Here is a 15,616-nt window from a genome sequence, read left to right on the forward strand (position 1 = left end):
TAATATTAATTATAGTTACAGTAGTTATAGCATATACAGTAGTTAAGGTAGCATGTAAACTCAGGGCTTGAGTTTTGTATGTGGTAACAATGCACATTACACAGTGTAATAGTTACACCCTTAATATCTGCACATCCTCTAAAGTGAAAACAAAAAAGTTTTACTGTTTACAGTTTGGAGTACAATGTCAATTACACGGTCCAAAGACTTGCAGTTAGTGGGGTTAGGTTTATTGGTAATTCTAAATTGCCCATAGGTGTGAATGTGAGTGCAAATGGTTGTCTGTCTCTATGTGTTAGGCCTGCGAAAGACTGGCGGCCTGTCCAGGGTGTACCCTGCCTTTCGCCCTATGGTAGCTGGGATAGGCTCCAGGCCCCCTGTGACCCTGATAAGGATAAGCAAAAGAGAATGATGGATGGATATAATATATTGTATTATTAAATATAATTGAGTCTGTCGCTGTGACCACATAATTTCCTTAGGGATTAATAAAGTACTCTGATCCTAATGTGACACAAAATAAAAACTTGCATGAGTACATGTTGATTCAGCTGCCAGAGCTTTAACAGCATGTCACAGTCTCCTTCAGTGAATAGAGCTGCCTCAGGTGTTACCATGTTTAAGAGGAAAGTTTGGATTAGAGGATATTTAGAGAATTGCATCCTGACTTAAGACCAGAATGGGCTCTAGTTACTATAGGAAAATATCAGTAGATAACTTGTAGGCAGTCTTGATTCACAGATATAGAACCCCAACATTTCTGATGGTATACCCCAGGGGTGTCGAACTCCAGGCCTTGAGGGCCGGTGTCCTGCAGGTTTTAGATATCACCCTGGGTCAACACGCCTGAATCAAATAATTAGTTCATTACCAGGCTTCTGGAGAACTTTGAGACATGTTGAGGAGGTATTTTAGCCATTTAAATCAGCTGTCTTGGATCAAGGACACATCCAAAACCTGCAGGACACCGGCCCTCAAGGCCTGGAGATCGACACCTGTGGTATACCCTAAAGACATATCTCCATTTGAAGGGAAGACTGGAGTGGGGGGTGAGATCATCATTGTCCCCTCTTTCATAAGGAGTGCCACCATACAAATTAGTATGATAAGGCTGACTTGCACAGCAGAGTACAGTACAGAAAGGATAATGTTTTGTTTTAATTGTCTTTGTTTATCCAGTTTTATTTCACTCAATTAAGTGTGGATGAGTTGCTGTCCAACATTTAGTCCCTATTCTCATCTCCACACTGATGCTTTTCCTTTTCTCGCTGCCTCCTAACATGCTTTACCCCTCTCCTCTTCGTTATAGCCAACATTAGCAAAGTTTCCACTGACACCCTGTTGCCAACAGCATTAGAGGCAGTCGCTGTTAACCTGGGGCCCAACTGATCCACACTGGTGCAGTGGTAAGCACCATTGTTTCAGCAAGAAGGTTCCTTGTCTGAATCTCCTGATCTCTGGAGCTTTTCTGTGTGGCACTAACTGGTAAATCTAAATTGTCTGTGGGCAGATAAAGTGTAGCACCATATGACTATGATTAAATATGCCTAGGCGCCTTGAATAGTCTGTATATTACCAAAGCACAAACCTGTAGACATGACATCACATTTAACAGCTGTTGAGAACACAGCCTCATTACAACCACTTCAGCAAATGAACGCTGAACATCAGAAAGAAATGTCAGCGGTCTGTGAACAGAATTTAAAAACACTAACACTAAAAAAAGAATCAGTGGATGGCTGAAGAAAGAGCACCACCATCCCTGTATACAGATAGGGGACTCGCCCTTTACATAACCTGTCATGCCATTGCCCCACATCAGTTATATTAAAAAACAAAGACAGTGAAATACAGTTGAAAGCCCCGGATGTCATGATCTGAGTTGATTGTGTTGTTTCCTTTCCAAAACTCCATCCCCTTAGAGACTGTGTCTGCTCCCAGACCACCAAAAATGAGCAAAAAACATTAAAAAATCACAAAGAAAGAACAATATTATCAACAACTGCACCAAAAAGTAAAACAGTGAAATGTGGATTACACCCCCCAGGTCATTCGAACCATCAGAAACCTCCAAGCACAGGCCGAGGGGGCGGTGTGAAAGCAATCTTTCACTCCAGCTTATTAACCAACCAAAGACCCAGAAAGTTTTATTTCATTTAAAAGACCAACGCTCAGCCTTATCAACCCTAGCTGGATAACTTAAACCTGGAAAACTTATTTGCTGTTATCTATCGTCCACCTGGGCCTTACTCAGAGTCAGTGGGTCTATCTGATCTCTTAGACTTTTTATCTCATTTAGTGCTCATCTATAAAATAATTATTGTGGGTGATTTTAATATCCAAGTAGACCTAAAAATGACAGCCTCAACACAACATTTAATCCATTATTAGACTTAATTTGATTCTCTCAAAATGTAAAATAAACCCACCCCCACTTTAATCACAGTCTAGATCTTGTTCTGACATATGGTATGGGAACAGAACATTTAACAGTATTCCCTGAAAACCATCTTTTGAGCTTTTGAGCCAAGCATTTCCTTAACCCTAACCTCATCTGGTAATGCCAGATGGTTGCCCTCTCTGAGCCTGGGTCTGCTGGAGGTTTCTTCCTGTTAAAAGGGAGTTTTTCCTTCCCACAAGTACTTGCTCATAGGGGGTCGTCCGATTGCTGGGGTTTCTCTTTATTATTGTAGGGTCTTTACCTTACAATACAAAGCGCCTTGAGGCCACTGTTATTAGGATTTGATGCTATAGTAATCAAAGTGAACTGTATTGATTTGTTTTCCTTGCCTCCTTAGTGTTCCTTTGTGTCAAGTTTCTGAGAATATATTTAGAAAGTTACTTCCTGTTTTACTTTGTTAGGTCATATATTTGTCTTTGCAGGTGCCAGTTACACGAGTTTCATTTCACAAAAATATATCTGAATGAGATCTGATACAATCCTCATGACTGGGTTAAGACAATGTCATCAAAATATGGATGTTGGATGAAATGTGCTTAACTAGGGATCAAAATGGTCCAAGGCAGAGATGCCTGTCATTGAATTCTAATCATGTGTGCTTACACTATGACCTCTGTCATTACTGCCAGTGTTCGTATGGGAGTCAGATCAATATTTTCTGTGTTACAACATTGTAATTATATGTAATCTCTGTAGTAGAACAAAATCTCTACTGAGTCAGGTTTGAGATTATCAACAGATGAAAAATAAACAGCCATAGTTCCCTGCCTTGGCATTCAAAGGGAGTTTTTTCCTCTTTTTTCTTTTCTGACAGGTTGTCCTCACACTTAATGTCTCTAGAATTTAAATACAAATTATCTAATCAAAACAATTGCAAAAGACATAGTTTGATGATATTGTGAAGTGGAGGCGATCATGGAAGGTATAGTCCTGAAAACAGCTTTAAAAACATTCGACTTTGTGATGTTATGACAACACTGTGTGCATTGGGTGCCTAGCGTGAGTAATAGGGAAAATAACAACGTTGGCAACATTAGTCCAAGCTCAAGGAGTAGCACTTAATGCAGACTAAAGAGCCGTTAGGGTGCAGCTTATAACATTTATGGGGTCACTGATCATCTGTACCAGCCAGCTATATGACTTAGGAATAAATGACCTAGAATGTCAATATAGAGAATTTAAAGATTTGGAGAATACAGTTTACAGTCTGTTTAATACTAATTTTCTTGTTGAAATTTGCTGACTGAAAAAACAACACAATAAGGAAAACTGTCATAAAGCTAATAACCTCAGGTTGTCATAATAACCTTTATTTAATCTCCTCCTTATCCTTTCATTCAGCTCCAGAAAACTGTGTGTACACCTCAGGTCATCACATGTGGTGTCTGGTATTTTTCATGTACAAATATTGTGTGTGTGGAAAGTTGTGTGTGTATAGGCATGGTTGTATGTTTGTATCTGACTCAGGTCAATTTATTTATGTATTTATTTATGTATTTAATTATATATAAGGAACCCCATAGGCGTCCACAGTAGTGGTTGCTAGTCTTCCTGGGGTCCAAGTCATCAAGTATAATCTAATAAAACATTACACAATAAAGTAGATGCAAAGATGTCCACATGATTTGGCTCTTGCATCCACAGTAAGGTTTTACAATTGTAAAAATATCAGCATGCAAATATCAATAACATTAAGGCACAATACACGAATCAAAAACAGGTCACAGCATTGCCGTCTTACAATATTTACAATAATTCAAACCTGTGTAAATGGGCTTTTAAATGTTTTTTTTTTATTACGAATAGTAGCTATTTCTCTAATTGCATAAATCAGTTTGTTCCACTTAAAAGATGATCTGAATATAACAGAGTGTTTCAAAAATTTAGTTTTGGCTCGAGGAATTACTAAATTGCAGTTTGTTAAAAATCTTGTAGCATAATTGTGTATTTCATCTGGTGCTCACTTGACTTTCTTTGATCTCTACTCATTTATCCTGATCATCATCATCATCATAATTCCAGCTGAACACTGCATTTTGGTAATAGCCAAATTAACATTGTTGACCGTAAAACAGAATTTAAACAGATATTTCAGCAATAGTAAATTTCAACTACTTGACAGTATACGATATACTGCTGAAAATTAAGTGGTTCAAATTTAAGTTCAAGTTAATAATTCGTGAAGAGTAATACATTTCTTCTGCGTGTGTGTGTGTGTGTGTTAGGTCAACTCACAGTGCATAGTCAGGGATGATTTTTTTGGTGAAGAACTCCTCCACTCCTTCATCCACTCTGCCCATCTCCTCACTAGCTTCATTCTCCACCTTTGACACCGCCTCCTGTAAGAAATACAATATAATGTACAGTATGCAAACCATGCATTGTGTGTAGCTGTGCTTGCATTTTCCTTCTCCTGTCTCATACACACCAATTTAATACTGCAAACCATGCCAGCATTGATTGGTACCTTACACCAAATACAAATTCAAATCAAATCAAATCAAATTGTCAGAAAAGTATAGCCAACTAAAACATATCTCTGTCCTGAGACCTTTTAAGCATTTGGTGATGGGTTAATTAAAAAAAAAAGACTGACTGAATGTTCTGCTGTTTTCTAGTTCATGGTGGACATGGTGGTGTACTTGTTAGTTGCCTCTTGGTTCAAACCTTCATGTTGGCTGGGGCATTCCTCTGTGCAGTTTGCATGTCATCACTTCCCTGGAAACCCTCTGGATACTCTAAGTTTCTCTTACAGTCCAGTAATATGCAGGACAGGCCTGCGTGACACTGGACTGTGGGTCACTGGGTTGTGATTCTAAATTGAACATTAGTATTGATGTGAGTGTGTGTGGGAGAGCTTCACAAGTAGTGGACTGAGGCTGCTGTCCAAGTATCAGGCCACTCCTGAACCATAGGCAACATGAGAAGCATCTTTACCTGGGGTTGACTTAGAAATCAAGCTGCTAGAGTGTGGAATAAGAGTGGAGAGGCAAAGAATCCAAGATGTTTTAAGTTCAGTGTAACATTTCCAAAGCCTACGATGATTTGGAGTGCCATGTTGTCTGCTGGTGTTGGTGGTGGTTGGTCAATACTGTTTTTATATCCAAAATCAACACAGCTATCTACCAGGATATTTAGACCACTTCATGCTCCCATCTGCTGACAAGCTTTATGGACATACTGATTTCCAGCAGGGCTTGCCATCTGTCAACGGTGCTGACTTTCTGTGGAATTAATATAGACTATATAAAAGCTTACATTTTGAATTAAATGACAAAAAGAACCCCAAACAAACAAACACTAGAAACAATAAAAATCGAATGTATTTCCTTTTGTGTAATTTTGCAGCTTTTTTCAGTTGTCAGCCTTTTGGCTAAGATCAAGAGCTCTTATCACTGTAATATCTGATAGGCGCCAATTCGAGGGCAGCGTATTAAATACTTGTTCTGTTTACTCACGCATCAACCCGGTATTGTTGAAATCCTGGAAACACTGCCCAATTTCCACAATTTCACTGTACATACAGTTTGACAATCAAGAGCTATTCTACTCTTTAAATTATTTTTTTTAAATCTTCAGTTTTCTGATCCCATAAACCAATCAGATCATCACCTGTTTGTTTCAAAGTCTTGCTAAAGGGTGATGTGAATTTATCTGGAGTATGATGGAGCCAGACTGAGAAATGCTGTTCATTGTGAGCCACATGTTAGAGATTTGTTCATTGTGCATTGTCATGTAGTACCATGTACTGTATTTACCACACTGTCATATGTCAATCAATGTTTTTCTTCTCTCTGATAGAAGTCGTATCAAAAAATTGCCTCAAAATTGAGTTAAATTAAACTCAGTACCAACCGGACTCCTTTGTCATTGCTATTAGTCACTAAATTTCATTGACATGTCAATTCTACGTCCCGTATTGCTACTTTTCTTTTCCTGTGTGTAGGTCCCTGAATTCGTATCATGTCCTAGTCCCTTCTTTCTTTTTTATTCACCTTTTAACTCTCCATTCATTTCTTACCTGGTCATTCAAGTAAAAGAGTATAATTTTGCTGCAAAGAGCTTCTGTTCCTCCTACTTTGATATTCTTACTGTAATATTGTTATAAGGATTATAAAGTTAAATCCTACCATGTTGTATGAAATGAAAGTACTGTGTCTTAAAGAAACATTCAGTAAATTAGCACACTGCTGTAAGTTCCCCATCCTATTTAACAGTCTTGAAATGCATTCTTTTAATTTCCCACATATTCTAACTTTGATACAGTTCATGTAGTCTTGATTAAAATACAACTATGGAATCACTGTGCATTCCTATTGTAATCTAACATGACTATTCACTCCACACATTTCAGCTATTGTGTTGAGTTTTGAAATAGACCGTTCTTACATTTGCTGTGAACTGTGCAATAACAAGCTGCACTTCAGGACAGCTCAAATTCTAACTGGGTCAAGCCCACTCTGCAGAAAAACAATACTTAGAATAGTAGGATTGCAGCAGTGTTAAAACAAAGTCTTTTTCTAATCCCTTCCATATTGAAAATTTAATTTAACATTGTTCTTACTGTACATTGCACATGTGGCAGCACATAGCAAAGGATTACCTTATAAAAAATACACTCCCATTAGTTATGCTGCAAGAGTACAACAGAAAAGCAGCTGGATTTCAATGAAATATTTTTTAGAGCTACATGCTGCACTGTTACAGTCGAAGCATAATTCACTGCCTAATAACAAAGCTGAAAAGTAGCATTTTGGCTAATAGTAGCTTAATGCAGTGCAGGGGTGTGTCCAGAGGGAGAACGTGGGGTGGCACACCCCCACCCAAAAAGAGCATGGACATGTAATGGTAAACCAGTTTCTGCTCATTTGTCTTTGCACCCTCCTTTCACCATTTGTAAATAATGGCTCTCACTGTGGTTGGCTGGAGTCCCACAACTTTAGAAATGGTTTTATAAACTTTTCATGACTGAAAGCTCTCCACTACTTTGTTTTCATTTGCTCCTGAATTTCCTTCAATCGCAGCATCAAGTCTGACTTTTGAGGATCTTTTGGTCTACTCCACTTTGTCAGGCAGGTCCTATTTCACCTTCATTTAGAAACTGCGTTTTGTGTTTCCTTATGTTAACTTTGTCTAATATTTACATTTCTTTGATGATCTGAAACATTTAAGTGTGACAAACACTTTTCACACCACGGTATAATGTGCTTTACAGAGCATAATAAAATAGTTCAGAATCAAAAAGAAAAGTAAACATAATTTAAAAAATGGCATAAAATTTGGACAATAGGTATAAACACTATGGCAAGTAAGATAAATAAGTCAAATTAAAATAAATTAGTCCACAATACAAATAAATACAGAAGACACCAAGAGCACTTAGAGAGTCCAACTCTCTCCAACGATAAAGGGATATAACAAAACTTTAATGTTTTATGATGTTCAACCTATGACCTTGAAGCATTACATACTAAAATGGTGTATTTTATTATCTTTATCTATATGAGTGGAGCAGAACTGGCTGTAAAGCTGTAAAAACTCGAGATTTTAAGATACTGTCATGGTCCTGGGTCTTGGTCTTTGACCCAGTATTTTGAGTTTGTTCTTGTCTTGTGATTCTTTGTTTTGAAATTAAGGGTTTTTCATTAGTTTTCTGTATTAGTTAATCTTGAGCTCTGTTTGTCCCAGCACCTCTGAGTTTTCATTATTTCTATTTCTAATTTTGATTTCTTGATATTATTATGTGAGTGCCCTCATGTTGTATTATCCTTTCTGTCTCCAGTCATATCCCCATATCTGTCATGTCTCTCTGTATTCTGTCTCTGTCTATGTTCCCTGTCTGGTCAAATTAATACGTCTGTAGTCCTGTCCCTGTGTTCTTTCCCTTCCTGTTTCCATGTTCATCCCTCTGTTCCGTCCCTTTGTCCAGTCAGTCACGTCTCCATGTCTCAGTGTCAAGTTCATGTCTTAAACTGAGTCTCATTGTGTGTTACTTCTTGTTTTATATTGATAGTCTCTTGTCTCATGTGTGTGATGTTCAGTTTTTCTAATTATAATTCTGTTCAGCTGTGTTCCCCAGGTGTGTCCATTATCCTTAAATAACCTTCTGTGTATATACAGTCTACATCTCGCTCTGTTCGTTGTCGCGTACTCCCTCATCGTAGGTGAAGTTGAATGTGTGATTTTGTCGAAATTTATGGCATTATTGTGATGTCGTAGGGAGTCGCATTGAAAAAATAAAAAGTGTGTAATACAGCTCTCGTCATGCTCTTTCATATGATATATTACTCAATATGGTTTTTGAAGGACAACTTTGACTTTGGGCATTAACAATGAAGATGAAAGTCAAATGATCAACCAACCTGGGTACTCGTGTCCCCCAAAGGGCATTGTTGAGAAGTTTGAAGACAATCTATAAAAATTTGTGGTTTTTACTGATTTTGGCATTTGGTGTGACCTTGACCCTATTTACGGGGAAAATAAAGAAACAGAGTGGAAATAAAAACTGTTGTTTTTTTTAAAGCTGAGTTTGCTAACTTCCCTTCCTCTACACAGCTGTGAGGCTCAAACAGATAATGTCCACTTTCCTATTGTAATGAGGAACAGTTAACTAGGAACAGCTAGGATCATCTGACCTAAGAAATGATTGTTTTTTAACTTTTGCAACACCTTGGGCTACTTTTTAGCTGTAATCCTATCACCGGAGGTCAGCTTTCCACGTGAAGATGCAAGTAGTAGGAGTGATGAAGGTAGTGAAGGTGAATGAGTTTAAACAAGTGGACAAGCAACGGACAGTGGACAGGAGAAGTGAAGAGGAGAGTGCAGGCAGGGTAGCGTGAGCGGAGACAAGTGTCAGGGGTGATCTGTGAGAGAAAGATAGCAGCAAGAGTGAAAGGTAATGTTCACATGCTATGATATATTGCTTGGAGACAGTGGCACTAACAAAAAGACAGCAGGCATATCTGGAGGTGGCAGAGGTGAAGATGCTTAAGTATTCATTGGGAGTGACCAGGAGAGACGGGATTACAAATGAGTACATCAGAAGGACAGCTCAGGTTGAGCAATTTGGAGACAAAGGCACAGCTGAGATGGACTGGACATGTGTAGATGAGGGATAGTGGCTATACTGGACTAAGGATATTGAATATGGAGCTATCAGTCAGGAGCAAAGAAAGAGCATCTGTGTGTTAACTAAGAGCAATACCAGGCAAGAACTAAGTCCTTGATAACACAGCATTCAAAGTCGTTTATAAGGTAAGATGTGGTGAGTTCACTAACTCACTTATACCCATTTATAAAACTTATCTTCTTCTATGTACATTATACTGTTTAAAACTTGTATTGTTTGCACTTTGTAATTGTGATTACATTTGTCTAAGAGTGCACCATGTACATATGGTTAAACATAGGTTGTTGTGCACCCTATAATGGTGTCCCAGTATATAGATTTAATAATTAAATCTATAAACTATTAGAAAAATTTAATCTATTAGGACTTTCTTTTGCAGAACTGTCTTTAGTTTAAGTGGTTGTGTCTTGGGTATGTTTGTCTATAACCTCTCTCTGGTGGACAAAGTTTATCTGTGAAACTGTGACCGCATGAATGTACACCACTTCATCATAGTTTATTATTTATATAAAATTTTAAAGTGAGGTCAAAGTAGGTTGCCCTTACAGCCCTTATGCTTCCCAACACTGCACCGACATAGTAACAACAGTCATCGTAAACAACAGCAAAGCCATTTTCGTGCCATATTCTCTAGAGCAAAACTGTTCATGTGAGTCTCTTAGTGATAAATATGTGTGGAAATAGAGATTATGGAGAAGTCTGTGCATAAATAAATGGACTCGTACTTATATTTCATGCTTCTAATCCTACTGAGCACTCAAAGTGCGTTTCCAACTACATCCCATTAACCTATTCTCACATACATTCACACAGCAACTCTCACCCACACTCAACAATGGACACATTTTACGGACTGAATTTCAAAAATGATTAAGGTTAAGTAGAAAAAGGTTGAGTTGTCAACGTGGTAGCTGTATTCACCAAACGATGCCCAAACTACAAACTAATTCGAAATTGTGAGCCTACAATTATGCCTGGAATAATATATAAGCGTTCCAAAGCCAGTACAAAGGAAGGTTTTCCTGGGCAAAAGTTGTATTTATCTCTATACATTTTTTCTTATCAGCCGGAGAAAAATAATGATCCTTTCTTTCATTTGTTGCCACTTCTTTTAAGCCACCTGTCTCATTGTACTCCCTGCTAGCATGGTACTCTCATGGTACACTGCCACAAAAGCTCTTTCTCTCTCGCTCTCTTTTACACACAGTTTATTCCAAACCTCTCGAGTGGGCTCTTTTTTACCTCCAAATTCCCTCCTTGCTTTATTTGATAGGTGCATTTCAGTGGATAATATGCACCTGACAATAATAATATGATAATACAGATTTTCCAAAAAATCTGTATTATCATTTATCATTACCACTCTTGTCCTAAATCACTTTGCCACCTTCCCTGTCATGATCCGGGGGATTGGCTGGAAAATTCCATCAGTCTTCTGAGTTTCCTTGGTCTCCACCCCTGGACGGAGCCATCATCTCTCCTGTAGTCCCGCACACCTGGAGCTGGTCCTCAGGTTGAGGATTTAAGCTCCACGCAGACTCTCCTTCACCGCCACTTCGTCAACTACCTCAAGTTGGTAATCTGCTCCAAGTTCCATGCTCGTCTCTTGTTTTTCGTTTACCTTGTTTTCCTGTGCCACAGTTCACCTGGACCTTCCACGCCAGTTTCCTTCAGCTCCAGTTCTTCCATGTCTCACCATCTCGAATGCAGTGGAACTCAGGTCAGCCAGCCTTTACCATTACTCAACTGGATCCTCACCGCCTCTCCCTCAAAGCCAAACTCCACCCTGGCTACAAGTAAGCTATACCAGTAAAACTCACCTTCTCCAAGCGTCCTTCACTCCACCATCATCCTAACCCAGTTCTCCTCTTTTCTCAGACGTGCCCGTTTTGCTTCAGTTGATCCTGTAAATTTCCAGTTTTTCCTTATTGACCCACGCCACCCACGCCATGCTCCTGTCTAATCCATGTCTCACTTTGCCACGTACTAGTCTCTGCTTTTTCAATAAACACTGTAAACAATTCTTGCCATCTCTGCTGTGGTTCTCTGCGTTTGAGTCCAGTTTTGCTATCGGCCTATGGCCGCGTTGTGACATTTCTGGATCAACTGGCATGCTTCTACCTCTCTGCTACCTATATACAGTACAGTGGGAGGTTTTCCATGTGCCAGATCCTTCTATGCCTTGTGTCCTAGCCATCTGTTATCATACTTACTTGAAAACAATTATCTTCATAAAAATAACTTAATAACACCCATTGTTATGGAGACAGTACTTGCATTGATACAATTTGTCTCCAAGACAAACAAACTAGTAGGACATTGGTAGTAAAACCTGGTAGGACTTGGTATTAACCCCCAGTTATTTGCCTTCAAGGACTGACCTCAGGCGCCATCATGGATGATGGGGATCTAGGGTGTAAGCAGCAATGATGCTGTCAATAGTGGGTATAATGGACAGGACCTCATTATGGCTCCTGAATAGATTTTGGAACTGTGTCACTTCTTCATGGTTTAATAAGTGTTTTATGCTGAATCACTTGAGCATGATGATATTGAGAACCTGTGTAAGACAGATGCTTTTAGCTGCACAAAGAGATTTTGTTATGCAACAAAAATAGCTTTTTTTACTAACAGCATCAGTTCAGTATTCTGAGACAGATGGTGTATCAAAATCATAATCCTAAAATAAAAATACTTTACTATACGTGCTGCCACAAATATAAAATTTGTCAAAGGCAAGAAAGACAATATAATATCAAATGCATGTCCTGTATCTGTAAATAGCCAAGCCTATCCCCACAGGCTCAAGATGACAATTCTACAAAAACTGTCTGACAGAATACAGAAAACAAATTTCTGTAAGAAAACAGTCAAACCGAATAGCAGCACATCGTTTCCCATTAAAATTATACTGATATTACAGTAAACAGTGTGTACTGGGCAATATTTACTCTTTTCTATAAAATACTGCAATATACTGTGGATAGCATTGCATTCTGGGAATGATGTTAGCATCAACAGCAGAGAGGCCCCTCAAATACAAAACCTTAGGCCTCAGTTCCACAGGCCTAGAGACTGGCTGGTGACTCCCTGGCAACCTGCGGTCACTAGGGAAAAATGCTTGTTCCCTAATTGATTGACAAATGGCTGCTCAAGCTTGCTGACAGTCACTGGGTAAAATCAATTCCAAAGAGATAGATAGAGATTGTAAAGAGCCCATCTTGGAAGACAAAATATTTTGACTGACTTAGAATAGAATAACTTACAAAATGGACTTAACTGCTAGTTTATATATATATATATATATATATATATATATATATATATATATATATATACATATATATATTAATTATATTACTATTAAAAAATGACTATAAAAATCTGACTAATAAACAAAAGAAATGGGGAGAGTTATATGGACAGTGAACAACAACAACACAAAACACTCTCAGATCTGGACATAATGTTTTTGACACACTGGCTGCCCTAACTGTTCTCATTGTGACTGGACTGAGACAAAAAATCAAGACTTACTTTGTAGCATTACTGTAGTTTTTTTTTTTTTTTTTTTACAGTACCTGATTAAATTGGTTCAGCCTGGTTGGAGGGAAAAGTTTAAAAACTTTCAGCTTTAACACCATTTTGAGCCATCTGATCACAATATTTTGGTGACCTTTAATTTTTGATGTGTGAATTAAGACTAAAACAAAAAAAATGACCCAAACGGGGCCACAATGAGAATATATTTTATTTTGTATGGCATCACCCGGGCATCCAGCACTACTCTGGGGAAGTATACAGTTTTGGGGTTTTTTTCACCAGAATATGTCTTCACTTACTCAGACATAAAGGACTGCCTCCAGGACTACCATCTGTCAACAGCAATATTGTCAAAATAAGAAGTATTCTGTCACAGAATGATGCTAAAAATACTTTGTGTTTTTAGGCTGAATTATTTAATTTTTATAATTAGGATGCACTCTAAAAAATAATTCAGAGGCTTAGTAAATATCACTATAAATATAAGTTAGATGAGCCTGATCAAATCTATGAATATCCTTTTAGTAATTATTTGAGTTTGATAAGTTGAAATAAATGTCTATAATGTTAACGTATGTGTTTGCGTTAAATTAAAGGTATTTATTTACATTTATCTCAGACAAAAAATTCAGTATGTGGTTCACAGAATACCTTCTTTGCATGTACTTAATACTTTTGTTTAAAATTGAATCAAAATATTTGAGAAATAGGTATCTATACTCATCAGAATCTTGTACTAAAATCATTAATTATTCAAATAGATATTAGTTGTTGTCAGCAACTACAACTGAAAAGTGTAAGTAAAACACGATAACGTCGAGTAATTGAGTACCATGAGCCTTTTTCATTGTTTTGTTCATTTTGTTTTTTAAATACTCTGAGCTTTTGTGTTTGCTCTCCTGGTTTGCCATTTATCCTTCAAGCGTGTAAGGCTTTGAGCTAAAAGGGAAAAGGCTCTTGTCTTTTTAGTGCTTGTTTATTTCGAGTTATTGCCATGTTTATGAAAATTAAATTTTCATTTGGAAAAATGTTTAACATGTGGTCATTTTTCATACATGTATTATGAAACACACAACTCCATATTAGTTTGTTTGGTTTTTTTAGACTTAGACTACCAGGGAAATACAATAACATTCATATTTGAATGTTAGGGGGGTGATTGTGGCTCAAGAGTTGGCAGTTCGTCTTGTAATCGGACGGTCACCTACTGGTGATGGTCATATTAAGTAAATGGAACAAAATTTTGTATTAACTGACCATCTATATTTCAGTTACATTGACCAAGCATGTCAGAGTTATTTACTCAATTTTTTCATGTTTGTGTAACAACTACAATTATTCATTTCAACTTAATATCTTTAAGCTGTAGTTATTCAACTGATCAAGTATATTGAACAGATTTGACTGGTTTCCAATCTACTCAATATTTTTAAGTGTAAAAGTGTTGCCTCAAAAAATTTTAAGTAAATGTCAGTTTTAGTTTTTAGAGTGATACATCTCTGAACAGAGACCATCCAAAGCATCTAAAATGCTGCAGAGAGAGTACTAACAGAACACGTCACAGTCTACATTAGCTTCCTGTAAAAATAAGAATTCAAAATCCTTCTCCTCACATACTAAGCTCTTAATGACCAAGCTCCATCATACATTAAAGAGCTCATAGTACCACATTATCCCAACAGAGCACTTTGCTCTCAGAGTGCAGCCTTGTTTGTTGTTTCTAGCTTTGCAAAAGTAGAAAAGGAGATAGGGCCTTCAGATTTCCTCCTTCCTTTCCTTTCCTTCCTTTCCACTGTTTGTTTCCCAAAGCCTCCGTTTGGTTTGGGAGACAGACGACCTCGGTTTGGAAATTTCTGATAAAGAACAGGGATACCTCCAGTAACCCCTCAGTTAGACCTAAAGCTCTCCCAAGATGCACCGCGCATCTCTCCCCTACTCTTTTATCATCCACTCCTCATGCATGTGTACACTGCTGCATGTCACTAACTTTATATATTCTCTCTGCCATAGTTTGTGCTTCATCCTCTCTGCAGCTGCCCTGTCTCGAGTTGCCACCTGCTTCCTCACAGAGCATCATTGGATTTCATGCTGTTGTCTTGACCGTACTATGTTAAATTTTCTGTGATGGCACTTTTGTCAAGGTGGGAATTGGTACTAAATAAATAACAGATTAATTATTGAAAATGCATAAAATGCAATTCTGTTGTTTATTCTTAAGAAAATACAAGAGCAATCCCATTTTGAAAAACTAGAAGACATTCGAGTGATTAAAAACAGATCCAGTGAATTTGTGATGTTTGCTATAACATTTTCCTGCAAATGACTAACTACTATAGATGACTGACTCATCAAGAGTCCAAGCTACCAAAATAACTAACAAACATGGCATCCACGTGATTGAAAACAGTGCCCAGTAACCACATAATGGACATAACTACAGAAACCTTTTATTCTTGCTTTTCAATTAGAAAATATCGCATCGT

The 15,616-nt window shown here is 37.7% G+C and overlaps 1 protein-coding gene across 1 annotated transcript in view; it reads right to left on the reverse strand.

The window, feature by feature from the left end:
- Positions 1-15,616, reverse strand: part of carmil2 (capping protein regulator and myosin 1 linker 2) — a 60,878-nt gene that overhangs the window by 15,177 nt on the left and 30,085 nt on the right. Inside the window, exon 32 of the mRNA XM_005454245.4 lies at positions 4,697-4,800. Within this exon, the coding sequence (XP_005454302.3) occupies positions 4,697-4,800 (104 nt within the window). The remainder of the gene's footprint in view (positions 1-4,696; positions 4,801-15,616) is intronic.

Source organism: Oreochromis niloticus, linkage group LG7 (genome assembly GCF_001858045.2).
Source record: "Oreochromis niloticus isolate F11D_XX linkage group LG7, O_niloticus_UMD_NMBU, whole genome shotgun sequence".
In the NCBI taxonomy this organism is placed as follows: domain Eukaryota; kingdom Metazoa; phylum Chordata; class Actinopteri; order Cichliformes; family Cichlidae; genus Oreochromis; species Oreochromis niloticus.